Below are 25112 nucleotides of genomic sequence, written 5' to 3'. Positions count from 1 at the left end.
TAATCTGAAAGCCTGGTGTGACCTCAGGAAAGAGCTCTTGCAGGAAGATATTAGACACACACAGTACATTACCATCAGCAACACAATTAGCAATTTATTAACCACCATCATTTGAAGATGTCTTCACCGTGGGGGTTTGCAGGTTAAACATATTTAGAGTTCAGTCCCCAGGAGACTCCTGATCAAGTGTGCACAAATGTAATCTCCATGGGGATCCTTGTGACGTTCCCAGTCACAAGACTGTCATGCACTAAGTGTTCTGTATAGGGGTTACACGCATCTGCCAGTCAAGGGCACAATTCCCTAAGTTTATTTATTACTGCCAGTTGTTATGCCTGAAAAGCATTGTTAGGCTTCCTTGCTCATGTTAACAAAGCTGCCTGCCCTACTGCTCCTCGTGTGACCTCACTGGGATGAGGAAATCCTGCAACATACAAAACTAGCTATTGACGCAGTGAGAAGGAATGTTTCCAATGCTTCATCCTAAAAACATAAAATACCAAGAGCTGCAAGAGAGAAAGGATCCTAGGCCTGGGGTTTCTTCCCATGGGGAAGGCTGCTGGACAAGCTTGGGCAAGTCACTTCACTGCTTTGTACTGTACTTCCCTGTCTGTGAAATAGGGATGATGCCACTTACCTCCTTTTAGATCTATGGATGAGGACTCAGTTATTGCTGAGAAGGAAGGGGTTTGCTGAACAGCAGCAGAAGCAAGTTATCTCCAACTCCATGAGAGAAGGGATCTGTACCACTCCCTGCATGCATGCTTCAAAACTGAAGGCACTTAGAAGGCACATTGCTGAGACAGCACCACACAGGCAGCCTGGCTTTTCCAGGCGAGTTAAAAAGTTTTCAGAAGACTGTACAGATTCCCCAGTTGTCAGGAATTTCAGAAGGGGAGTGGCACAGTACCACCAATGCTACTGTACAGATCCAGCCCAGAGACCCTGTACTGTAAGAGGAAGGGAGGAGGGAGCCACCTTTCCCAACTTGCTTAGTCCAAAATGATGTGGGCATATCTGAGTTTGAAGGAGCTGTGAAGCACTTCTGCCTGTCCTGATACTTTTACTTGAAAGATGCAGCCTTGAATAGAATTCCTGGAACAAAATTAAAGAATGACCCGTACCACCAATTAGCAGGGGATCTGACTGTGAAGAAGCCAAAGCCACACACAGGTAGGTACCAATCTAGGACTACAAGAAAAATTAGTTTGTGGAATTCACCAGTAGAAGAGCACTCCAGGGCCTAACCACCTCCTATATTTACACCTGTAGGCATCTAGGCTGTCACTGCTGAGATAGGACAGCTGCTGAGGGCCCAAGCTCAGGTGCAAGAAACCCCCCGGTTCAGCTTTCCTCCAGCCAGAACTGTCTCTGTACCATCCAGGGATCCAGGCTTCAACTTGCCAGCCAGAGAGCTGTTGGGGTGCAGGCGTGAGAAGCGCCCCAATGTCCAGATGGGGAAGACGTTTCGGTAGGAGGTGTAGCTGATGGCACAGGACTTGTTGAACACACCAGCGATGTTCTCCTGAACAGGAATGGAGATGGAAAGGAAACAAGCTCAGCAGGAAGATCTCAGGAAGAGGCCAGCATTCCTGCCAGCAGCACACTGGTAAGTCTTTCGATGCTGAAGCCATTGTGCACATTCATTCACAGCTACACCATGGCTTATTCTGTGGCATGCATGTGCACATCAGGGCTCAGAACTAACAGAACTGCATTTTTCACCCCCTGGCAGGCAAACATGCCCCTCATCTTCGTGGTCACTCACATCAGAGTCATTACTCTTAGCACAATCTCACCCAGCTCTGCTCTGAGCAGGCAACACACATGGGATCACCCACCCATCTAAAAAGCAGAGCCACAGCTTTCATCCTTGGGAATCTCCAATATGGAGTCTGCCCTGGATCCTAAAAAAGATGTTTCTGTCAGAGGCCGAAAGTTCGAAGAGAAGCAGAAGGGAAAAGCTTCCCCTTCACGGGCTGCCTTGACAGGATACTGATCCATGCAATTGCTCAAATCCCAGGCAGAGATGGGCTGTGCCACAGCCCCGGGCACAGCTCTGCATGATGCCAAGCCACAGAACATTGCTAGCACCTGCCTCCGCGACAATGCTGGGGAGACACAAGGCCGTGCAACCAATCTTAGAGCTAAGCTGCACCCAGCTAGGAGGAGGTACCACCCAGCAAGGGCATTGGGCCTAGCAATTACAGAAGCACTATTTGTTTACATAAAGGGCAGCAGAGAAAGCTGAATATATGTAGGGGGAAGGCACTGCTGTTGGGAGGACTAAGACAGAGACCTGTCTCCTTCAGAACATGGTCTCCATCACAGGCCTGGGCATGCAGTGCCTTAGGCTACCACGTGGCCTTGGACTCTCTTGGGTCCCTTTCTGCTACCCAACACTCAGATAACCACAGCAACAGAACCACACCTGGTACATACATTACAGCTGGTCCGCTCAGCAGCATAGCACCCCACATCCCACACTGGCTCCCCACTCCACAAAGGTTCAGGTGAAGATCTCCATCACCCTGCTCTGAACTGGCTTGGCAAAGGCTCTGCTCTCAAGATCCACTCTTTTGGCAGCCATAACTCTCACAGCTACCACACCCCAACAATTACTTAATGTGGATGGCTGTCAAACACAGGAGAAGCAGAACATGTCCAGGTGCTGGTCCTTGAACTGTGGGACTTATTGCCACAAGTATGGAGATACCACATGCCTCCACAGGTTTCCACCCACACAGCTGGGCTTCTGCTCCTACACGCCAAGAAAACCAGACACACAGAGCATGTGTGTGACCCATTTCTGTATTCAGTTCTTCTGAGAACTTCTACAGTGCTGAGGAATGGATGTATTAGACAGGTGACAGGAGCTGCGTACCTGAGGCCAGTCACCACTGGGCAGCTGCTTGTCCATCAAAAGCTTGATGCCCTTCTCCAGCACCTCAACATCAGGATACCTGCAAAGCACAGGCAAAGAGGTGAACAGTCCTGACTCCAGAGAGCTAAACAAACCACCCCCACATGTCCTCTGGGAGCTCACATCCCTTCTGCAACCATTTCCACACATCTGACACTTTGTCCCAGGCTTGAAGGGACAGAAACAACCCATCACAGTGAAGCTATGCAAAAAACAGATCTGCTACAATGAGATCATCCTACACTACTCATCACAGGTGTCCCAAGACCATGAATACTGCAGTTACCCTCCACAACAGGTAGTGGCGAAGGCTCTGCTGTCTGAGGCTGGAAAGGACAATGCTCTCAAGCAATGCAAGTGCTAGGTATCAGCAGCCTGCACAGCTACAGTGGCTCCTACCTGACGGCCATGAGTCCCAGCAGGGCCCAGCAGGTGTTGTGGATCTGGGATGTGGCACTCTGCACGTATCTACGCTGCTCACAGGACTCAAAGTCCTCTCCCCAGCCGCCATCCTCCATCTGCTTGGAGACCAGGAACTGGCAGGCCTGGGCCACCTCCTTGCATGCAGTTCTAAAGGGATAAAACAGAGGCACAAGTGTCACTATCAACAATCCTACAGCAGGGTACCTCAGACCTGTAGGGACCACAGGGGACAGGGGCTCAGAGAAGGGAGGGAACACTGTTCAGCTTGGAGTTGTTTTATCTGCAGGGTTTGGTTGATGTCTAATGCCAAGCACAAAGCTCAAGTAGAAAACACAGGATTTGTGGCATCCCCAGAATGGGAAAGATCCCCAGTATACTTCCTGCCCCCTGCTAGTCCAGGCCAGCTCACAGGGGACAGGGCTGGGGGTGGGAGCAGGCCTGAGTACTGCCCTCTCCCTGTGTGGCTGTGTGCTGAGGAAGCACTGGCTGGACTCTGGTCAGGGAAAGTAGAACAAATACATTCCTCTCTGGGCTGGGACCTGAAGCACCAGAACCAGAGTTCAGTGAACCAGCCTGGCCTTCAGCCTGACTGCAGTATGTGAGCAGCAAACCACAGGCTGGGACAGCTTTCCTTAGTGGGCCCACAGCACAGCTCAGGATGCCAACGTACACCTTGCAGGCAGGGACCAGGCTACCAAGCAGGGCCCCAACATTCAAAAGACTAAGTTGCTTAAGTGGCAGTGAGTCTCTGCCCTCAGGATAGCACAAAGGCAGAGAGGGTTTCTATAACCTGAAAGCCTCTTGGGCAGACTGGAAAGGGCTATGATCCAGATTTCACCAAGCTCCTCACCCTGCCCCCATCATGCAGCAGCATATCCCAGGCCCTGCTGTGCTCAAGGGACCCCAATGGCATCCCTGGGCTGTGCCCTGGCCAGGAGCTAGATCCTCAGCCTGTCACACCCTGAACACAGATTGTAAAGCCTTGGCTGGGTCTCCTCACTCACCTGTCACAGTACATGTGCTGCATGCAGGCCAACGCCTCCAGGCCAAACCAGGTACCATATGTGAAACAGACCCCCCAGCTCCTGGCAGTGGAAGGGAGATCACCAATCAGGAGAGCAGAATTCCTGACTGGGCCAGCACCTACCCCAATGCCCGTGGAGCAGAATGGCACCGCTGGACACCAGGGTGAATGCTGCTGTGGCATATCATACTTTGGGTTATGCAGAGAGCTCACCCCAAACTGTGGCAGGCACAAGTTGGGGTTAGTCACACCATGCCCCATAACCATTCTCCCTCCCCCTCCCTTCTCTTTCGTTTCAGCAGACTGTGGGACCTGGAGGTTCAAGTGACTCCAGGTACATTCCCAAGAGGCCCAATATAACAGGGCTCAGCCTGAGCTGGGGCCCCTTTGCATGGCTATCGCACCAAGAGAAATAACCAAGGCTGCTGATGGTTTCAGGAACTGCAGGAAGAGGCCAGCTCTGCCACCGGGAGCCTGGGAGTGGGGGCACTTTGCTCACTGCCCCAGACTACATCTGCCCCAAGGCTGCTGGGAGCAAGCCTCTCCCCTTGAACAAGGAGGAGGTGATACTATGTGCATGCAGTCACTCACCCTTCCCATGACCCGTCAGACCTCTGCATCCGGCGACAATACTCCAGCCCTTTCCACAGTGTCTCTCTAGGCAGAGGCAGGAGAGAGACTGATTTACTGCCCATCTGCTCCCTACTCTGAACAGCCCACTGCAGGGTTACCTGGACATTCCCATCCCCTCTGCGAGTGGAGTGGAGCCTGCCCTTATTAACAGCGTTCCTTGCCAGCTGTCAGGTGCAAAATGGCCCAGACAGACCTTTCCCATCTACTTCTGAGCTTCCAGACCAGCAGAGGGTCAAGGTCTGTGCCCCTGGGGCTCAAATGGAGATGGTCCCTTCCCACATCTCACCCAACAGCATCAGTACTCCAGAGCTTTCAGCCCAAGTCTCCTAAGGGGAAGTCATGTCACTACACTTTAGTGCCAGGGTCAAGCTGTCTGGGTCAGAGTGTGAGGGCATGACCTCAGCCTCTGCATCCAGAAACAGCTGGGCTGAGAGGACCACTTCCTGCTCCTGCCAACATTCCCTCCCACATACTAGACAAACACCATCCACTTCATACCCACAAGAGGTCTGCTGTGTGGTCATAAGACATTCTCTTCCAGAGTGTGTGCATCCAATGCTGGTGTCAGAGCGCAGCAAGAGGTGCCCCCCATTCCTCCCCACCCTACAGTACCTGTGCAGCACTACCAAGGAGTAGATACCCACCTGGCAGACAGAGGCCTCTGCAGTAGGCATGGGGCCTGCTGGAGCAAGGGACCATTGACCTGTTGTGGCTCAGCAAAGCCCAACCCTATATCAGGGCTAAACTTCTGCCTTGAGGGCCCTGCTCCAGCACCTGGATTGCTAGGGTCTTCCCAGAGAGCAGGCTGCAGGACCAGGGCCCCTGTCCAGTGCATGTCAGCAGGTGTCACTGCACCTGAACTGCAGGTTTCATCGTGCCTAGTTTGAAGCTCTCCCCCAAATCACCCCTCTTGGCTCTGCCCTTACCTGATCTCCTGTGCCCTGTGTTCAGGGAACTTTTCATGGAAGTGTTTCAGCGCCTGCATGACTGCTGATGTGCACTCCACATAGGTGTAGTCTATCATAATGTCTCCTGCCAAAATGGGAGAGGAAACAGCTCTGAAACCCCAGACAACCTGCTGGAGACACTGTCAAGCACTGACTGGGCCCCAAAACGCTGCCTGCATCACACACACACACACACACTGTGGTGTGCAGCAGGCACCATCCCCAGTGGCAGACACTGGCCCCAAGACTGCATGCTCCATTATGCGTGAACCTGCCTTTGAACACTGCTTCCCACAGAACTGGGCTGGCTTCCCCTCATGGCACAGGGCACCAGGAGGGAGACATGGAGACATTGCCCTTACCAAACACCTCTGAGGGGTTCAGCAGCTCCAGCAGCCGGCCACCCCGCTTGGTTTCATACGTGGCAAAGCCTCCATCAGAGTTTCTCATGCTCAGCAACTGCTCAGATAGAGAGAGAGGGAGAGATGGGATCAGAACCAACTTTGTTCACCAGTGCTTAGCAGAGATTGTGGTTTCCACCACGGCCACTCCTCCTCAGAGATGACCATTTAGCAGCAGCCAGAAAAATGTTTATCCCTCTGTAAGCAGGTCATTTATCTTACTGGCTTCTGCAGGAGAATTTTCTCCTTTATAAGCTCCTCAACCAGTTCTCCAAAACAAACAAACAAATGAAACAAAGCCCTCTTTCCTCTCCCAAACACTAGGACAAGAACCCCTTTCTGCTCTGCTCCCGGCACAGCAGTCTGGCTTCTCTGTGCAGCTAACCGTCCCCTTTACAGCTTGCTTCCTCCTCCCTTTTGCTTTCTCTTCTGGGAGCTGCTAAAACCCCTAGTGGGACACTCTATCCTTAGCCAAATGCTCCACAGTTGGCTTCTCTTAACAGTCTGACTGTTCCTCTTTCAAAGGGTAATGTTACATGCCCTTTCCAGAGTGGCCACCTGGTCACCAAGCCTCCGTGAGCCAGCGAAGATGCTCACTTCTGCACATCAGGCCCTCTGAGAGGATATTTTTTTTGTGCTCGAGTCAACGGTAAACAGATCTACTCTCCCTCCCAGATTTGGTCCTGCACTCTCTTGGATACAGCCCTACAGCTTCTTTGAAGAATTTCTTCTGGATCACACTTGGTGAGTCTCAGTTGATGTAATTTTCACATACAATGCTTGAATTTCCTTTGAATGGAGCGGTGTAGCCTCATGAGCAGATGCTCCTTCTTGAGCAGTGGCCAACGTTAAACTGTTCTTTGCAAGGAGTCTGTATTGCAGGGCTTCATCTCAAAGCCCACAAAGCACCAGTCCATCAATCCCTCAGTAAATCCCATCATCAGGCAGCTGATTGCATTGCAGCCACCTACTGGTGGGACTGCATAACACATGCCCGTAACCATGGGTAGGTAGCAAAGACCCTACTTCTGATTGTACATCTGCACTGGCTCTGCTCCCTGCACTCACACTGCCTTGCTTGCGAGTAGAAATCCAAAATGGTCCATCAGCTGCCTGCAGGGACTGAGAACAGGTCCACAGGCCATCGGCTACACAGGCATCTCCCAGTTCACTGCCTGTCAGGACTGATGGAGGTAGTTCACCACTAGCCCGTGCTCAGGAGCCCCTCAGGGCAGCATGTGCCAGTCCCACCTGGAAATCAGGCACCCACAGGCAGTGAGAAGCCCTGCACTGCTGGCCCTGCCTAGGCTCCTCCCTGGACTCCTGCCAGCAGGGTCCAACGCAAAGTCATGTCTGAACTTAGCTCCATGCCCCAGGGCTCCAGTCACAGAGGGCATTTATACACATGCTCTGGGAGTGTGAGTGTAAGCGTGAGCAGTGGGGAAGAGCTTTAATTAGAGCGGCTCTTGAGCATTTTGTGCATCAGCATCCCCACGCTGATGCTCATCGAAGGAGCTTTAGATACAAGAGTGCTATGTATTGAGCATTCCACATTTCTGCCAGTTGGTAGTGTGAATTCATACTGTGTTTACCTCCTGCTGCATCCTGTTGTTACACTGGAAAGGCATTCAGTTAATAGGGCTGTGCAAAATGACACCACTCCATTTCAACTTGAGTTTCAAAGTTTCGATGGAACAGTGTTTCGTTTCAAACTTCATTTCAATTTGAAACCGCTGTTCCATTTTGTTTCATCAAAACAGTGACACTGTTTCAACGTTTCACCCATACACTATAATGGGGAAGCTCAAAACAGCCTCTCTCATCGCAGCTGGGTTGAGTTCCTTTCCCCAGTCCGATCCTAGGGCTGAGTTGCCTTCCCCAGCCCGATCCTAAGGCTGGGGGGGTGGGGGGGAGAGGGGGACTGAGCGGTTGGGCTGAATTGCCTTCCCCAGCCTGATCGCAGCACTGGGGAGGGAAACTGAGCCCCGGCTCAATTCCCTTCCCTTGCGCTGTGATCAGCTTCCCGCAGTCTGGCTGCAGGAGGCGGGGAGAACCAGAGCTGTGCTCCGGGCTGAGCCACACAGGGCTGCGGAGCTGCTGGGAGTGCAGCCCTGGTTCTCCCCTGTCACCCACCACACCTGGCTACTTCAAAACTTGAAATGTTTTGACTAGTCTTGTTTTGTTTCAAGGCTGTTTCAAAGCCCTTTGTTTCAATTGATTTTGCTGTTTCAAGCTCGAAATGAGTCGAAACAGTATTGAATTGGAACAGCCAGCGAAATTTTGCATAGTCCTATCAGCTAAGCTTCCTAGTTTATGTTAAAAGCTGGCTGCCCTGTTCCTCCCTGTGGGATCTCACTGGATGAAGAAACAAGTGTTAGAAGACAGAAAGACAATTGATGCCATCTTGGGGAGCTCAGACATGGGTTTTTTTCCCCAGGAGGTATTTGGTGCAACTGCTCTCCCCTATGGTGACCTTGGGCTGATGGTGATCAGGTTGTGACCTCTATGCTGACCAGCTAGTCGTCCATTTGGAAACCATTCAGATGGCTGAGGCTAATCAGAAGCCTGCCTGTCACTGGCTCACAGCTTTGACTGTGCACTTGTTCCATTTCCCAGGCCAAAACGAGTGACAAATCATATAATACCACCTTCATTCTACTGAAAAAAGAAAAGTCATTTTGCACCAACTCCATCTAAAGCAGAGAGATGCAGTTTCACTCAACACAGTGAGCTGCCAGATAAATGGACTGCAGCACACATTGCTGAGTTGCATTATCTGAGAAACAATTTTAGTCAGTTTTGACTCTATCCTGAGGGATCATCTCATGCGTGGGGTTTGAGATGAAGCTCTACAACACACAAAATAAAACACAACACAGCGCTGCTCAAGAAGCACTTGCTCACAAGGCTACATTCCTGTTCAAAACAAGACCTAAGCATCTATAAAAAATAGATTACAGACTCACCGTGTGTGATCCAAAAGGAATTCTCCAAAGAAGCCCCCAGCAGCTCACAAGAATATAAATTCTTCATCCTAGGGAAGTTCCTATAGTTGTGGAAGGAGTCATAGACATGACATGCAATTTCCATGATGCTGAATGTTATCATTCCAAGTGGAAGGGTCACAGTGAAGTGAACGTGTGTGTCATCAGAAGTTCAAGCTGTCTAGAAATAAGGCATCCAAGGAGGATACACCTCTGACTACCACAAATACTGCCACTGATCAAATGAACTTTCAGCATGTGGAATGCTGAATATTCACAGCCCCTTACCACATTCACAGCATCAAAGAGGCGCTGGGGAGGGACATGCTCTGTTATGAAGGGGCACTTCTCCTGCAGCAGCATCACTGACTTCAGCCCCTCCGCAGTGCAGTCAGCCACGATCCAGCCACAATCCCGGGTGCTAAAGGGGAATCCACCCTGCAGAGAATCAGATCCCATCAGCTCTAGATTGGCAATCATGCTTTCTCAGCCATGTTCTGCCTCTGCACAGGGGGAGATGTGACTTTCTTGCCCAGCTTCTACCTCATTTACAGCTGTGCTTGCGCTCGAGACCTGAGCAGAAATAGTCATTCTAGCACACGTTAGCCTCTATGGGCACCTATACACATGCAGTAAGGCTGCTCTGATGTGCTATAATTACAGTGCATTGGAGCAAGGTAATTACTGCACTCCAGCATCACGTGCATCAGCATCCCTGCACTGAAAAATGGCAGCATGGGTGTTTTAACTAAAGCTAGCTCAACAAGTTTTAATTACGATGCCCCTGCCATTTTTCAGTGCAGGGATGCTGATACACTTGATGCCCCAGGAACTTTAATTAGAGTGGTTCCAAGAGCCGCTCTAACTAAAGCACCACCCCCTCCACGCCCTCCTCCCAGAGCATGTCTATAAGTGCCCTTTGTAGCTACCAGAAGCTGTGAAGCTAGGAAAACCCCTCATAGACAAAGGGATAAAAAATTATGGGGGAGAGGAGGGCCTGAGTGTGTGTACACATGCACTCCCCCAGCAGGTAAGTCTGTGGGGAAACGGGGGGCAGATGAAGGCCCCAGTGGTGAGGGAGGAAGCGGGCGCAGGCAGGAGAAGGGGCTGGGGCGAGTAGGGCCTTGGCCAGGCCGGGTGGCGGGACAAACGGAGCCCTGCGGGCATGTGCCTCCCTACCCAATCTGTTCATGGGACAGAGGTGGCTGCCACTGCGCATTGGGCTTTGCTCCCTGCTGCAGTGAGGGAGGGAGTGGGGGCAAGGGCAGGCCCTGCAGAGCCAGGGCGGGGCACAGGACAAAAGCTGCGGGCAGGTTGTCTGGGGGGTGCATGGAGGGAGTGGCAGCTCCTGCTGGGAAGGCATGGGGGGGGCATATGCCCCAGATCTGCGTGCAGGGCAAGGACGGGCTGCCGCTGTGGGATGGGACCAGGTTGGCACTGGGCTCTTCCTAGCAGGGTGGGGTTGGGCCATGCTGTGCTTGGGGCGCACGGCAGCCCTAGAAAGGGGAGTTCAGTGTGCTATGGCAAATACTGGGGTGGCCTCCTCCAATACCTCTCCTTCCACACCACTGCCACCCAGCCTGAGCACAGCCCGGCCCAGCCCCCCTGCCAGGAAGAGCCCAGCACAGCCCTGGCCCCAGCCCAGTGACAGCTCACCCCGCCCCACACAGATTCGGTGGCAAACACCCCCCATGCCTCCTGGGGCACACATAGCAGCAGGAGCCGTGCCCCCTGGACAAGCCGCTCGCAGCTCCATCCCACGCCCTCCCTCACCGCTGCATGCGCCCCTCCCCACCTCCACTGCAGTCACTGGAAGCCTGTGGCCGGGCTGCCTTGCGGCCCTTCCCACTGCCCCGCATTTGGGGGAGCTAAGCCCTGTCAGCACCCACCCTCCGCTGCCTATGATTCCTCCTGCAATTGTGCTGCAAGCAATGCCAGATCACTTCTTTGGAGGCCAGGGACCTCAGACAGGTTGGTGTGTCAGTAAAATGGGCCTACAATTTGAAATCTGGACTCAGGGAAATTCCCATTCCCTTAGCCAATTCCGACAGCAAATTCTGCATAGGGCACATGACCAGTCATACCTTGTTCATCTGGCGATAGTACTTCTTGTAGTCAGGTGGATTGTCCGGGATCTGCAAGAGATACAAGGCCACAGGTTAGAACAGGAATGGACAATTATTTTGGGAGGAGGGCCACTTACCCAGTTTTGGCAGGCTGTTGAGGACCACATGGGTGGCCCTGCCCGGTGACAGGTGCCCTGTCCCCTGGTCACCATTTTGGGACCAATGTTCCAATGTCTTGGGACCAATGTCCCAGGGCAAGCATCAGTGGGGCCCAAAGTGGGGCACAGATTGGCAAGGGTCTGTGGAGCTGGCAGGGCTCCATAGAGCCCCTGCCAGCTGGGACCCCGCACTCCTGCCACTTTGCTCTGGGCTCCGCCAGTGCTGGCCCCGGGACACTGGTGCGGGCCCTGTGCTCTCGCTGGCTCCCTGCCCGCTCACACCCAGTGCCCCACAGCTCCACAGTACAGGCAGGGGGCAGCACTCAGCCCCGACCCCCTGCTCACCAGCAGGGAAGCAGCTGGTGCTGAGCGTGGAGAAGCGGCCCCTTGCCTACCCCATGGCCGGCGCCTCACACTGCAGCCCACACAGGGATGCCTGGAGCAGGCACAGGCAGCATCATGCGAGCTGCAAGCGACTACAGCGCGGGGCGCTGGCCATGGGGCAGGCGAGGGGCCACTTTTCTCCATGCTCAGCACCAGCTTGTAACCTGCCCCACTGCCAGCCTGGCCATGGAGCCAGGTTACAAGGTGGTGCTGAGTGCAGCAAGGTGGGGAAAGCAGCCCCTCCCAGCCTCATGGCTGGCACCCCACACTGCAGCTGCTCGCAGCCTGCCTGGGGCTGCCTGTGCCTGCTCCAGGCAGCCCCGTGTGGGCTGCAAGTGCCTGCAGCACACGGCGCCAGCCATGGGGCAGGGAGGGGCTGCTTTTCTCCACAGGGAAGGAGCCCAGGGAAAAGCTGAGTGTGTGGGGGGGGGAGCGGCCCCTCCCCCACCCAGTGCCTTGCACTGCAGGCACTCGCAGCCTGCATGGGGCTGTCCAGAGTGGGCACAGGCAGCCCCATGCAAGCTGCCAGCAGCTGCAGCATGGGGCACCGGGCATGGGGCAGGAGGAGCTGCTTCCCTGCCCCCCCGTGCTCCTTCCCTGTCTGGGGTCCATCCCCCTTCCCCCACCACTTACTTGAGCTTCCCACACCAAGGCAGCCATGTGCTCCCAGCCTAGAAATCCTGGCTGGGGCTTCTGGCTGGGGGCCAGGGCTGGGTGGGACCCGTCTCCCCCTGGGTCCTACTGCCCTTGGTTCTTGTCATTTTTGACAGGAACCAAGGGAGGAGAAATATTAATTTTTTTACATTTTTTTAGGGGCCCCACGGGCCATATAGAACGGCCTCGAGGGCCATATTTTGCCCACCGCTGGGTTAGAAGGAGAGGAGAGCAGGTCACTGCAGATCAGGGCCTGCAACTTCCTTCCTGCCCCATCACTACAAACAGCACCTGTGGAGTTGTTTTACATACAGCACCCTGGTCAAGTCAACAGAGCCTGGGCAGGGGCAGCCTTTTAGCCACTGTGAATCTCACTGGAATTAATAACAGGCAAAGCTCCTAATGTGTAGAGTGAATGAGAAGAGCTGGGAACAGGCCAATAAATTTAGAAAGAGGCAATGGACACAGTAGTCTCAGAAAAATCAATACAGCCTACCCACATCCATGACACGAGCCTAGCACTCACCTGGCTGATTCGGAGGAACTCATGGGCATGTCTTAGACAAGAACTGAACTCTGGGTTGTCTTGGGCTCCAGCCTAAGAAGGATGTAGACAAAGTCAAGCCACTGCTACCTGCCAGCCAGAGAGTCTGGCCCTGGGAAGAAATCAAATAACTAAATATCCCATGGGATCTGCACCCATCACTGGTCTCTCCCATAGGAGCCAAGCACACAGAACTGCAGCAGGCAGGGGCTGCAGAGACTTCTCTGCACAGCTAGTGTTACCCTAAATAAGGCCTGTGCGTTGAGGACTGCCTATGCCCTCAGTGGGGCAGGAGAAGACTTAGCTGCTTGCTACTGGCACAACAGGAATGTTTGGGAACATGGCTCTGTCTGACGATACAGTGGCAGGAGGCAACACTCCTTGATCACTCACAGGATGTCAGACAAGATGACCAAATGAGTTCTGGACTTCAGGTGTACACAAACCTCTTCCCATTCCCCTGTTTATTACACACACACTGTAGAAGCTGGGACCAAACAGCTACAGCATGAAGGGTAATGCAGAATGCTACCTCCTCAGGAACCGAAGAATGCAGCACAAAACGAAACCGTACCTCCAGGAAGGCTTGGATAGCAAAGGCTGTATCCCAGAGCTGGGATCCATTGGTGCCCTGAAACAGAGAGAACATGCTGTGATGAAACTTATCTATACAAATTATGCTAGTCATGTAGAAGTGTTTCAATTTTGTTTTCAATGCTGATTCCAGAATATTAAGTGTTGATGCTACTTGATGGAACCAGGTCAAACTGGACTGGTCAAACCCATGGGAACCAGTTAAAACGAGTTGGAACTGATTCAAATCAGTCAGAACAAGTCACTTCCGACTGGTTTGAACCCATCCAGATAATTTCCAACCGCTTTCAACCAGTTCAAACCAATGTGAACCAGATTCCAATTGGTTTGAACTGGTTCCAAGCCAGCTCAGTTCCCTGTTCACTCAATCCACATCCTTTGTGATATTATCAACTCATACCATAATCCTCCTCAGCCTCCTCCTTTGCTAATAAAGTCTTAGTCTTTACCTCTCATGATTAAGGATGTAAACATTGTTTTTAAAAGTATCCGTTCAACCTCCTCTAATTCTATTGGTTAAACAGTTAACCAATAACACACCGGGGTGTGTGGAGCCCCATGCGGGAGCAGTTGCAGCTGCCTGCCCAGAGCAGTATGGGGAGCCAGGGGCTGCAGACAGACTCGTTTGGACACAGCTACTGCTGGGAGCTGCACCCTGGGACCTCTGACAGGGGGTGGAAAAGGCAGCAGCAAGCCCCACCAGACAACAGACAACATAGCCTGGATGGCAGCAGGGAGGGGTTTTCCCAGCCCACTGCAGCCCTGGGTGTCCTGGGAGGGAAGGAGTATGCAGTGCTGGTTGGGAATGGTTTTAAACTTCAAGTAGCCTGTTATCTCCCTCCAGCCAACTTCCTGGCACCTATGAATGAGCAGCTAATTATTTAATTGATGAGTTAATTAGGCCACCAACTGTTCTCCAGTACCATGAAAGAGTCACACCCTGTAAGCAACAGGATTGATTTCTCACCATGGTAAACACACAATAGATGGTCTTGGACATGCACAACAGTCGCACAGTGCACAGGCAAGAGCATCAGATAGGTAAAATATAACTAAGAGGAAAAAGAGTCAGGCCTGGGGAGTGAAGCAGAGGGATGCAAGGTCCATAAAGGCTGCACCAAGTATCCTCAAAAGTTTCAGCATGAGGATAATGTTGGAATGGTGTGGGATCCTAAACCCAGCGAAGGGAGCTGTGGCTACAGCCTATGAGGATTCCTGTCCTTGGATTAAAAGGTGGTATCATTCCCTCCTGCACCCCTTTACCCCACAAAGCCTAGGGACTGGTGAGGCTCTGCAGGCAACTGAGGCAAAGGACCATGGCAATTCAAACTGGAGAGGTCCCCTGGAGCACCCCTTTCAGCCTCAGAAGCCCATCCATCTAAGCAGTGTTCAGCAATAGGAAGCAGGGCTCAAATATCAGCAGCTCTAACCATAGCAAGACTGGGGTCTGACCCTTTTCCATCTCTGTATGCTGTTACTGGGATGGCTAAGCCCCATCCCAGTAACAGCAACTTCCCATTTTCACTGCTTGGATTTGGACGCCTTACCTGCATCTTCATGCCATCAAGTCCCAGCCTGTGGGAAAAGAGAGCACAGCACTGAGGTGGCCTGCAGAATGCAGCAATATCAGCCACTTACCACCACCATGAAGACAACATCAGACACTCAGGTGAACCAGCAGGGTGCAGGGAGCTGGGCCTCACAGACAGCGTCTGGGGAAAGACCCTGGAAACCCTGTGTACCTGTGCCATCCTTCTCAGAATACAAGGCCCCCAACTGACTGGCAGAACTGAAGCAATAGGGATTTGCTCATGAGGGACGGCTGGCTACAGCAAGGATCACCAACCAACAGCCCAGGAACTGGATTCAGGCCCTTGAGCGATTCCATTCAACCCACAGAGCCAGGTCATCAGTAGCAGTTTGATAGCAGGGAAGACTAGTGCCCAGGGAAGCAGCAGTGGAGACAAACAGGTTGCAAGCAGCAGCTTGCCTCCAACTGAGCTGTGTTCTTTCAGTCCACGTTCCCAAAAGTCTACCAACCCCTGGGCTACAGAGCTGGCTAGAGGGCTAACCAGATAAGAGGCCCTTCTCTGCCTCCACCTACCCCATACTAAGACTCCTGAGGCTTATGCTGCAGGTCACCCCTGGACCACAACACCCTCTACTCCTTGGTGTAAGGACAGCTTAAGACCTTCCCCACTCTGGACCTGGGCACTGCTTGTGCCGGAGACATAAGCCCATTCCCCCGGACAGAGTTAACAGGACCAGCCTTACCAGAGATAATCTGGGATTCTGGAGACATGCTCCTGGAAAGCCAGGGAGCTTGATCCCTCCACATACCAGCAAACCAGCATGTTAATGGTTTTGGAAATCTGCAAGGAGCAGAGTGCAATTACTCTCCCTGGGGTGGGTACCAAGCTGTCCTTGACACAGATGTGCCAGCACCAGCTCCCATCCCACCAAGCCCTGGCATCATTGGTCAGCCTTGAGGACAATGCTCAGGGCTTATGTTCTGCCCTGTGATGGAGGCTTTAAGCATTTCTGGAAAAACTGGTATCCTCGAGTGAATATTACCACATGCAGCACAACAGGGCCCCAACTCTGACAGAGATGCCTGCTACTCTAGTGCCATAGGTAATGATGACAGCCCATATACAAGAGGCAGGGAATCTATGAGGGCAGTGTCCATGTAGAGGGAGGGGCACAGGGCCAATCCTTCAGCACTGCACAGGAACTGGTGCTCCCTTCATTCATGTGGGGAGGTAAAAGAACCACTTACTGGGCCAATGCTGATAGCTTTGGTGAACCGGTCATCAGCCTTGATGTGGTCATACAGCTCATCTATGGCTCGTTGGCGCAGGCGATAGCTGTGGTGGGCTTCATACAAGTTCAGTATGGCTGGGCCAAGAACAAGAAACATGCACAAGGGAACTCTCTCCAGCTATATAGTCCCAGCTCCTGTATCTGTAGGACCCAAGCAGACCTGGACAGCCTGAGAGGGAAAGTCTGTGTAGGCAGGGCCAGGATCCCAGCCAGCTTCCCAAGGAGAAGAGCCCACAGAACAGCCAGAGCCCAGCCCAGTGCTGCAACTCCAGAATTAAACCCTCCTCTTATTTGGCTGCTGCTCAGCCCTAGACAAGCAGAGGTAGCATGAGCAAAGTTAAAGGGGATGAACCAGAGCTGCCGACTAAGATCCCAGAGCCATTTCTATGTTCTGCACACACTTGAGCACTGATACATGGTGGACGCTACACTCACCTGGCCTGACAACTCAGCCACCTACAGGTCTCATACTGACATCTGCAGCAACACTGCATGGCAGACACCAAGCACAGCTTTCCTAGGTACACCCCTACCCTCCACAGGTCCAGGCTTTTCCCACTGGGTGGAACCCAGCAGCACATCAGTGCATAAGGCCAGGGTAGGAAGCATGGGCCAGTATTCTCATCTGACTCAAGGCTATGAGGAAGGTCTTGGTTCCAACATCAGCTCACTTGCAGGTACTGCAGACAACACGGTGCTAGTGACCCAACCCAGCCAGCACATCACTCACCATAGGCAACTGTCAGCAGCCAGCTGTGTGGGGTATACAGATCACAGGCAGCCACATTGTTCCTTTGGGCCGGCCAGTCAATGCTGGAGTAGTCCTGGATATACAGCTCCTAGCAGGGAAAAAATGCAGGAGATAAGCTTGCCTGCAACCAGGGCAGAATAAGGAGAAAGAAACCTGAGAGAGATGGATGAATTTATCCCTACCGAACTTAGTGGTTTCATTAGCAACTGGGGAAAGACAACTAATTCCCACACGGAGGCTCAGATTACTAGTACAGAACTGCGGTGTTCAACCACTTTTGCATGCAGGTCTCCATGTTTAGCCTTGTGGAAGCTACATCTAGTACCACTTTAGGAGAAAAAGGAGACAAAAGGCTGAGAGAGAGAGAAGCTGGCAGGAAAAGAAAACCCCCCTCCAAAAAAAGGAAAAAAGTAGGACCTGGGGTCCTAATCAGTCCACTGCAGCCCCAGAAACAAGGGCCATGGAAAGGCCGCTCCAGCTTCAGCAACCAGGAAAACCCATTCAGTCGAAAAGCATATCCTTCTGGATCATGGCATAACTGCAGCTCGCCACACCCCTGCGTTCACAGCAGCTCTCTGAAGCAGACTAACAAGGGGCCTGTTCCACAGAGCCAGGTCTGGTTCACAGAGGACAAGGCTCAGCACTCTCCCACATCAGAGCTCTCTCTTTCCAGAATCATAACCTGGGCCCTACTATTACGCACCCTTTGAGAAACACAGGCCTTGGGTATGCCCAATGCTTATACGTTCAGTGTCTTATGAATGTCTGCTGGGAGAGCCTGACTGCTTTAAAATCCCAGGCATCCCTGTACTTTGCTTCCTTTTTTTGTCACCCTCTTAATTCTCACCCACCTCCCTGTCCCCTTCCCAAAAGCCTCCTCCAATTCTTGTTCCAAAAGAATTAACTCCCAACTCCTCCCACTGTCTGAAAAGTGCCTGACAATGTCTGCATCCACAATAGCCATGGAGGGCAGAAGAATTCCCACCTTGCAGTCACTGTTTCATCTTATTGTAAACAAAAATCAGATCACTGCTCTATCATGGTATGCCATTACTTCTACTGGAGACAGGCAAAACAAAAAAACAATGACTGGAAGCTGAAGCCAAAAAAATCCGAAGGGGGCATACAGCAAAGTTTTAACTGAGAGAAAAGCCGCTGAAACATACTACCAAGGGAAGCTGTGGAGTATCTATCTGCTGAGGTCTCCAAGTCAAGTTTGGATGTCTTCATGGAGGACACATGCTTTACCCAGATGCAAGTCCTTGACCTCCACAAAGGAGGAACTAGGTGAAATTCTCTGACCTGCAACATATAGGTCAGGCCTTTTGGGGACTCAATACCTTTAGTCCAACAGCACAGCACTAACAGCACAGCCCTGGCACAACACAGCACACCCTGGAAAAAGTTACTACTGCCTCTGTAAGGGCGAGAGCCTTCTTCATGTGAGTTTCAGAGTTTCTAGGGTCGGAAGGGACCTGAGTAGATCATCGAGTCCGACCCCCTCCCATGGCAGGAAAGAGAACTGGGGTCAAACGACTCCAGCAAGGTGATTGTCAAGCCTCCTGTTAAAGCCCCCCAGAGTAGGAGCCAGCACCACTTCTCTTGGAAGTTGGTTCCCAATCCTAGCTGCCCTGACCATGAAGTAGCGCCTCCTGGTATCTAGCCTGAATCTCCCCTCTGCCAGCTTGTGACCGTTATTCCTGGTCACTCCTGGTCGCGCTCGGGGGAACAGGGACTCCCCCAGTGCCTGCTGGTCATCCCTGACTAGTTTGTAACAGGCCACTAGATCCCCCTCAGCCTTCTCTTATGGAGGCTGAACAGGTTCAGGTCCCGTCAGGGGTCCCTCAGTGACCGCAGCCAATTCCCGCAGCACTCGGGGGTAGAGATCGTCCGGACCAGCTGACTTGAACATGTCCAGTCCCTCCAGACATTCCCTGACTAGATCCGCCCTGACCCTTGGCCTGGGTGCGCCTCCCCTGGGGCCTGAGGGGGGCCCGGTGGGGGGGATGACCTGGTCCCTGCTCAAGAAAATGGAGGCAAAGAAATTGTTAAATATGTTGGCTTTGTCGTCTAGTGTGACGACCAAATTTCCTAGCACATCCTGCAGGGGTCCCATGTTACCTGGTATCTTCTTTTTATCCCCTATGTATTTAAAAAAGGACTTGTTGTTGTCCGTGATCCAGGAAGCTAGTCCCAGTCCCATCTCCATCTTGGCCTTCCTGATCCCCCCCTGCAGCCTCAAGCAGCTGCAGTGTAGTCCTCCCTGGGGATTCCCCCCGTGCCACCACTGGGTGTACACCTCCCTTTTAGCCAGGAGACATTCCCGGATGCTTCTGGTGAGCCATGGGGGCTTCTGTGCCCTCCTGCCCCCTTTGATCCATGTTGGGATTACCTCCCTTTGTACTCGGAGGATCGTCTCCTTGAGGAGCGACCACTCTCCTTGAACACCCGACTCCCCCCCCGGGACCTCAGTGCTTCCCCGACTATTCTCCCTAGCTCATTGAAATCAGCCCTCCTGACATCCGGTGCTGCTGCCTTGCTGCAGGCCTTTGCCACCTTGCGCTTCGGCTAGAGCCACATGGCTGCAGCCAAGCCTGAGCCCATCCTGGAGCAAAAAAGGGGTTTGGGTGGCAGCGTCCTGGATCCACCCCACTCAGCTCCCCTCTGCTGCCCGGATGCACCTTCCAGCTTCAGTTAGCGGGGACACACGAGGGTGCCAGGACGACTCCTTCTTACCAAAACGCAAAGCATCTGCCAAAAGCAGCCGCTCAACCCTGGTCTGAGGTGCAGATGTTTGTCCCTGGCCTGGCCTGGCCTGGCCTAACCGTGGCAAAGGCAGGCAGCCACATTGGGCAGGGGAGTCTCGCGCTGTTACAGGGACCCATGAAAGCTCGTGCTCGCGCACACAGAAACAATGAGAACTCTCAGGACTAACTGCTGATGCTGGAAGGCAGGGGAGCCCCAGGCTGCACAGGCCAGGCGGGGCCCAGCGGTGGTGGGACGCGGGTGCACGGGGCTGCACGTTCCAGTGCTCGTGCCGCAGCGCGAGTGAAAGCCTGGATCGCACTCAGAGTCAACCTGTCACCTGAACATGCCAAGGGACAAATCACAGACACTACATGCCTCAGCCCTAAGTGAAAGGTGAGGCAGAAAATGCCATGTGGCTTATTCTAAGCAGAATGCAATTGCCCACCAAGTGGAAATCCGGCACAAGGGATCTCAACAGAGAGAAGCATAAACAATGGCAGGGGAAGGAAAAGAAAATTCAGAGAGAAAGGCAGTAGAGCTCTGAGAAGCTGAGCACCACCATGCCCCTGGGGAGAGTAATTCACCTGTCGGAGGCTCTGCACCAGCTCATCCTCTTCAGCAGTCAGTCGGGAGGCATAACAGTAGCTCATTGGAAGGTAAACCTGGCGGCAGTGACACCAGAGCGTGGAAGGGTGTGCCGGGAACCAAGCAGGGAGCAGCCTGTCACACAAGAGAAATGGAGCTGTCGTGAGTGTGTGAGGGGGAAGGGGAAAGGAGTGCACAGGATGGCCAAAGCTCAGGGAACATGAATACACCCAGGGACAGGGGGCAGGGAGTCAAATGTGGGGCAAGCCCTTCAGATCATGGATGGAGTGTTATGAGGGGCTGAGATGCTCAGTGTCTGCCTGGGTTATAGGTGCTGTGGAAAGAAGAAAGCTGGAAGCTGAAGCAAAGCACCTCTTCTGTTTCCCTACACCATCACAGAGGGCTACTTTGCTGGAATTTGCTGTTGCTAAGACAAAGATAGATCCACCTCTGACACAGCTGACTTTCATTCAGAGAACAGGGGAGCAGTGGAACACCGACTGGGTAATGGCTGGCTTTTCCCAGCAGGCAGGAGTATTTTCCTTCATGCAAAGGCATACTCCTTAGGCCCTCAGCCGACTTGGGTAAGGGAGAAGGGATGGGGGCACAGAGCAAGCATAGGGCTGCAAACCTCTCAGCTGTGTGCTGTTGGAAGGGGGCAAGCTATAGCTGGGAATCTAAACCCAATACTAGCTCCACCCTGAAGAACAGCACATACCACATCTCAGGAAATAGTGTGTTCATTCCCTCCCAGCTGTAAACATTCAAGACAGCCAGCCAAAACTTCCCCCAGGAAGGGATTCCCACAGCACCACCTGGAAAGACAGACATCAGAGTCAGCCCTACTGAATAAGGTGTCAGTACCATCAGGGTTAGGGGTAGGGAATTGGCTGGAGACAGGATGTCAACTTTGGTAACCTTTATCTTTATCAACTTTGGTAACCTTTATTATAGGACCCAGGAGACAGGGACACAGGGATTTCTAACTGAAATTTTAGGTACAGCAGAGTTAACAGAGGCCCCTGAATCCCACAGAAAAGGATTGGGACAGGAGACCTGGGGAGGGGCTGGCAGTGTTTCTACCTTTCTCTGAAAGCAGGTGGCACTGCAAAGGAAGTGGGGAGGTGCGTGTGGCAGGCCAGAGGCACTGCAGAGCTATGGTTCAGGCCTGTGGGAACATGACAGAAACAGCCATGCAGAAGGGTCACCTGGGAAAAGGCACATTTGCCTGGCCAGAAGCCAGCTGGCAGGTGAGGCCACCAAGCCACTCCATAAAGCTGAGCCAGGTGACCGTGAACACTTAACAGATGGACCCAAGACGGAACTGCTCAATGGCTTAAGACACAACCAACTCACAGCAAGACTACAGCTGAGAAATGGACTGGGCTGCTCTAAGTTCAGTGGGTATTTGCAAGCTCCTGAAAACTGCACCTCTGATGTGGCAAACTTAGCAAGCAGCAAAGGAATGAACCCATGGATCACTGTCACTGTAAGGTGCAGGAGTCATAAGGATAGGAAATCACCTCTCAAAACACCTTCCCACCACATTTACCGCATAGGACGGGTGATAGTGTACATACATAGGCAAATGCTTACCTTTGCTATGGAGGTTGATCCGAGCCCGCACAAGGTCAGGGTCATCTGGCCCAACTCCCAGGATCCTCAGGGAGGTGTAATTGAGTGCTGTCCCAAACACTGTTGATTTATCTTCCACATGCCTGTTACACACACACACACACACACACACACACACACAGAGGAGACAGGCCAGGGATGGAGGCCCAAGTGCTTGGCTTAAGCATCTTGTTTGTTTTCTACTAGAATGAATCTGAAGCAGGAGGTTGACTGAGGTGACCTGAGCAAAGCAGGGCAAATAAACCCAACAGGCAACCTCCCTGGTTTCTGCTGCCCTAAAGTGTGGGGTAACACCTTCAAGGCCTTCACTTGGAAGGTCCCTACTGATGTCCCAGTGATGATGGACATCTCTGGTTCCTGCTGGACATCAGAGTACTGTAGCACCAAGGCCCGCTTCTGCTCAACACAATACTAAGCCAGCAGGACACCCACAACAGGCAAAGGAAGAGCAGGACAGGCTTGGATAACACACAGGGTCTTTAAAGAACTGATAGGTGGCCCTGCTGAGGATGGACATTTCAGAGTTGTGGCATGTGGGATGACTCAGAAAGCCTCATCAATTTGTTTCAGTGTGTGGTGCTGGCTAGGAGTAAGATGTTGATGGAAGGACAATGAGATGGATTTGGCACGTGACACTGGATTTGGTTTTCTTCCCAAATTCACTTCCCGTGTTGCAAAGCCCAGCCTGGGCTCCGGTGAGATTGCAACAATTCTATTCAACGGGCTGGAAACCAGTTTGGAAAATTCTTGCTAAATTGTGTAAATCTGCATGACGTGGACACATGCAGACAGACCCAGGTCACCTTCCTTTTGTTCCTGTTCCCTCCTCTTCCTCCCTCCAGTGCACATAAGGACCCAGCCAAGGCACCAAGAAAAGAAGCTTTTCTGCTACTCACAAGCCCCATCCCCCATCTGGGAGCTGCACTGAGCGCAGGTAGCGCACCATCTCCTCCTTGTAACCCTCTGGCAGTGGGATCTTGGCAACATGGCAGGTGATCAGGAGACCTGATGAGTGAGAGCATTCCTCCTTTCAAACAAGCAAGCCCCAGTTATGAACATAAGAAATGCTCTGGTTCAGAGAACATTCTCTCACAGAGCAACTGCAAAATAACTCGCATTGCATTTTAATTCATACCCCACCCGAACCCAACTCCCCACTTTTCAAACGAAAGTAAGCTTTTGGGGACAGAGCTCTATCATGCCCCACACATCAAACCAAAAGTGACCTAACTGGCTGAATACAGTCCTCAGTGCCTCACAACAGACACCAGCTTACTGTTAACCAAAACGGTCCTGAGACAGTGCAAATATGGGAGGGTCACCCATCACCTGTCTGGGGAACAATGAACTCTAACAATACAAAGCAGTGTTTGGCACACTAAGAAATGCAAGAATCTGCACTGCCTTTGTAGGCTGGGCCACAGCCTGGTCCTGAACAACCGTCAGAGAGCCAGCAAGGCAGCATTGCCCCCAAGCACCCTCGTCAGGAGGGGCTCTCTGGACAGAGCACCTGGAGCCACCTTCTCACTCCTGGTACCTGGCAGGAGGAAGAGGGGCCCCCCGTAGTCACCAGCCCAGTGCCCATCCTCTGCCTGCAGGCCAGAGTAAAACTGCATCCCATTCAGTGCTGCTCCCTGTGCGGTGCAGGCCCTGGGCAAGGTCTTGAAGAACTGGCTCTGCAAAGAGAAGAGGAGTGGAGACAGGCAGAGGGACCAAGTGTGCTCCTGCTCACCAAGCGAGAACGACTGGAGGCTGCCATCTCCCGTGCTGCGATAGAGGGGTAAGGGAGCAGGTCAGTTTTACAAGAAAAAAGGACTTCTGCCGCAGCCTCACAGTCGACTCCAACAGCGATGGTGAGTGGCAAGACCGGTGTCATCAAATCCCTGCACAGGGCAGCACCGCCCAACACAGGCAGAAGCAGCAGACGGCCCCCACGCTGGGAGCAGGGTGGGTATCTGCTGCCTTGACCCCCTCTGAACCAGTCCAAGCCCCTTGGCTAGGGGAGCAGGCAAGGGGCCTCCCGCACCCCCGCAGGGCCCAGGACCCCAGGCAAGGCCTCCACCCCCAGAGCCAGCCTGGACACTGCCGTGCCCAGGGGCTGCACCCGCTCGGCCCCCGTCGCCTGCCCCTGTGCCAGCCGCGGGGCACGGCCCTGGGCAGCAGCTCAGGGGGCCCCCAGCGCCGCACTGACCGTGGCCAGGCCGAGGGAGTGGGCCTCCAGCGCCGTCTGCCCGCGCTCCGCCTCGCCCGCAGCCGCCACGTGCCGCCAGCGCTGCCGCCCCTCCGCGCTGCTCAGGCGCCAGCGGCCGAGGTCGGTGGCGGGCTCCGTCCTGTGCGGGCCGCCGCGTCTCCGCACCGCCCTGTGCACAGCGCGGCGCTGCTCAGCGCGGGGCCGTGGCAGCGCCGCCAAGGCTGCCCTCGCCCACCCGCCCCGGCCCGGCCCGGCCCGGCCCGGCCGCACTCACGTCCCGTCCGTCATCGCGACCCGCTACGGCGGAGGCTGCGGAGCAGAGCCGACTCCGCTTCGCCCCGCCCCCAGCAGACATGAGCCCACGCGCGGGGCCCAATGGCGCGGCGCCGGGGGCGGGGCTTCGGCGCTGGCGAGGAGGCGGGCCCGCCCCGCACGCTCTCTCAGCCCCTCGAGGAAAGCCTGAATCGCGCAAGGAAGCGCTGCCCTGTATTTCGCGGGATGTGTCCCGGGTTTCCAGCTCACAGAACAGGGGTTTAGAGCCGACTTTCGCGCGGCCCCAAAATATTTTAGATTTTTTTTTAATTGTTTGTGACCCGAAAGAGCTGCGCGCACGCGCGGCCCCGCGCCCAGCGCAACGGCCAGAG

At 53.4% G+C, this 25112-nt stretch overlaps 1 protein-coding gene across 3 annotated transcripts; it reads right to left on the bottom strand.

Moving 5' to 3' along the window:
• Nucleotides 1–74: 74 nt before the first annotated feature.
• On the bottom strand, nt 75–24831 carry LSS (lanosterol synthase). Of its 3 annotated transcripts, none has more exons than XM_090045093.1 (22): nt 24743–24831; nt 24469–24637; nt 23815–23953; nt 23174–23282; nt 22239–22360; nt 21361–21457; nt 20642–20777; nt 17289–17397; nt 16515–16633; nt 16010–16107; nt 15283–15310; nt 13716–13772; nt 13124–13195; nt 11420–11470; nt 9624–9773; nt 6313–6409; nt 5930–6035; nt 4962–5027; nt 4351–4431; nt 3323–3493; nt 2885–2963; nt 75–1525 (listed from the first exon to the last, which is right to left on the bottom strand). In XM_090045093.1, exons 1-22 carry the CDS (start codon nt 24754–24756, stop codon nt 1322–1324), a joined length of 2274 nt encoding a protein of 757 aa, XP_089901219.1. In that variant the 5' UTR covers nt 24757–24831; the 3' UTR covers nt 75–1321. The 3 variants fall into 3 exon arrangements, with proteins under 3 accessions (XP_089901219.1, XP_089901221.1, XP_089901220.1); XM_090045095.1 differs by having other exon boundaries at nt 24469–24654; nt 24743–24778; XM_090045094.1 differs by lacking the exon at nt 24743–24831 and having other exon boundaries at nt 23815–24044; nt 24469–24608.
• Nucleotides 24832–25112: the final 281 nt, after the last annotated feature.

This window comes from Crocodylus siamensis, chromosome 4 (genome assembly GCF_052110815.1).
Source record: "Crocodylus siamensis isolate JL-2025a chromosome 4, ASM5211081v1, whole genome shotgun sequence".
NCBI lineage: Eukaryota > Metazoa > Chordata > Crocodylia > Crocodylidae > Crocodylus > Crocodylus siamensis.
This window is presented reverse-complemented; position numbering and strand designations above follow the sequence as displayed.

What these genes read in the sequence shown, in the direction of transcription:
- LSS (XM_090045093.1), bottom strand. An exon ending in GCCCCTCTTCCTCCTGCCAG is followed by an intron (nt 23,283 to 23,814) that starts GTACCAGGAGTG and finishes CTCACTCATCAG; the next exon opens with GTCTCCTGATCACCTGCCAT. An exon ending in CACAGGGCACAGGAGATCAG is followed by an intron (nt 5,028 to 5,929) that starts GTAAGGGCAGAG and finishes GCCTCTGCCTAG; the next exon opens with AGAGACACTGTGGAAAGGGC.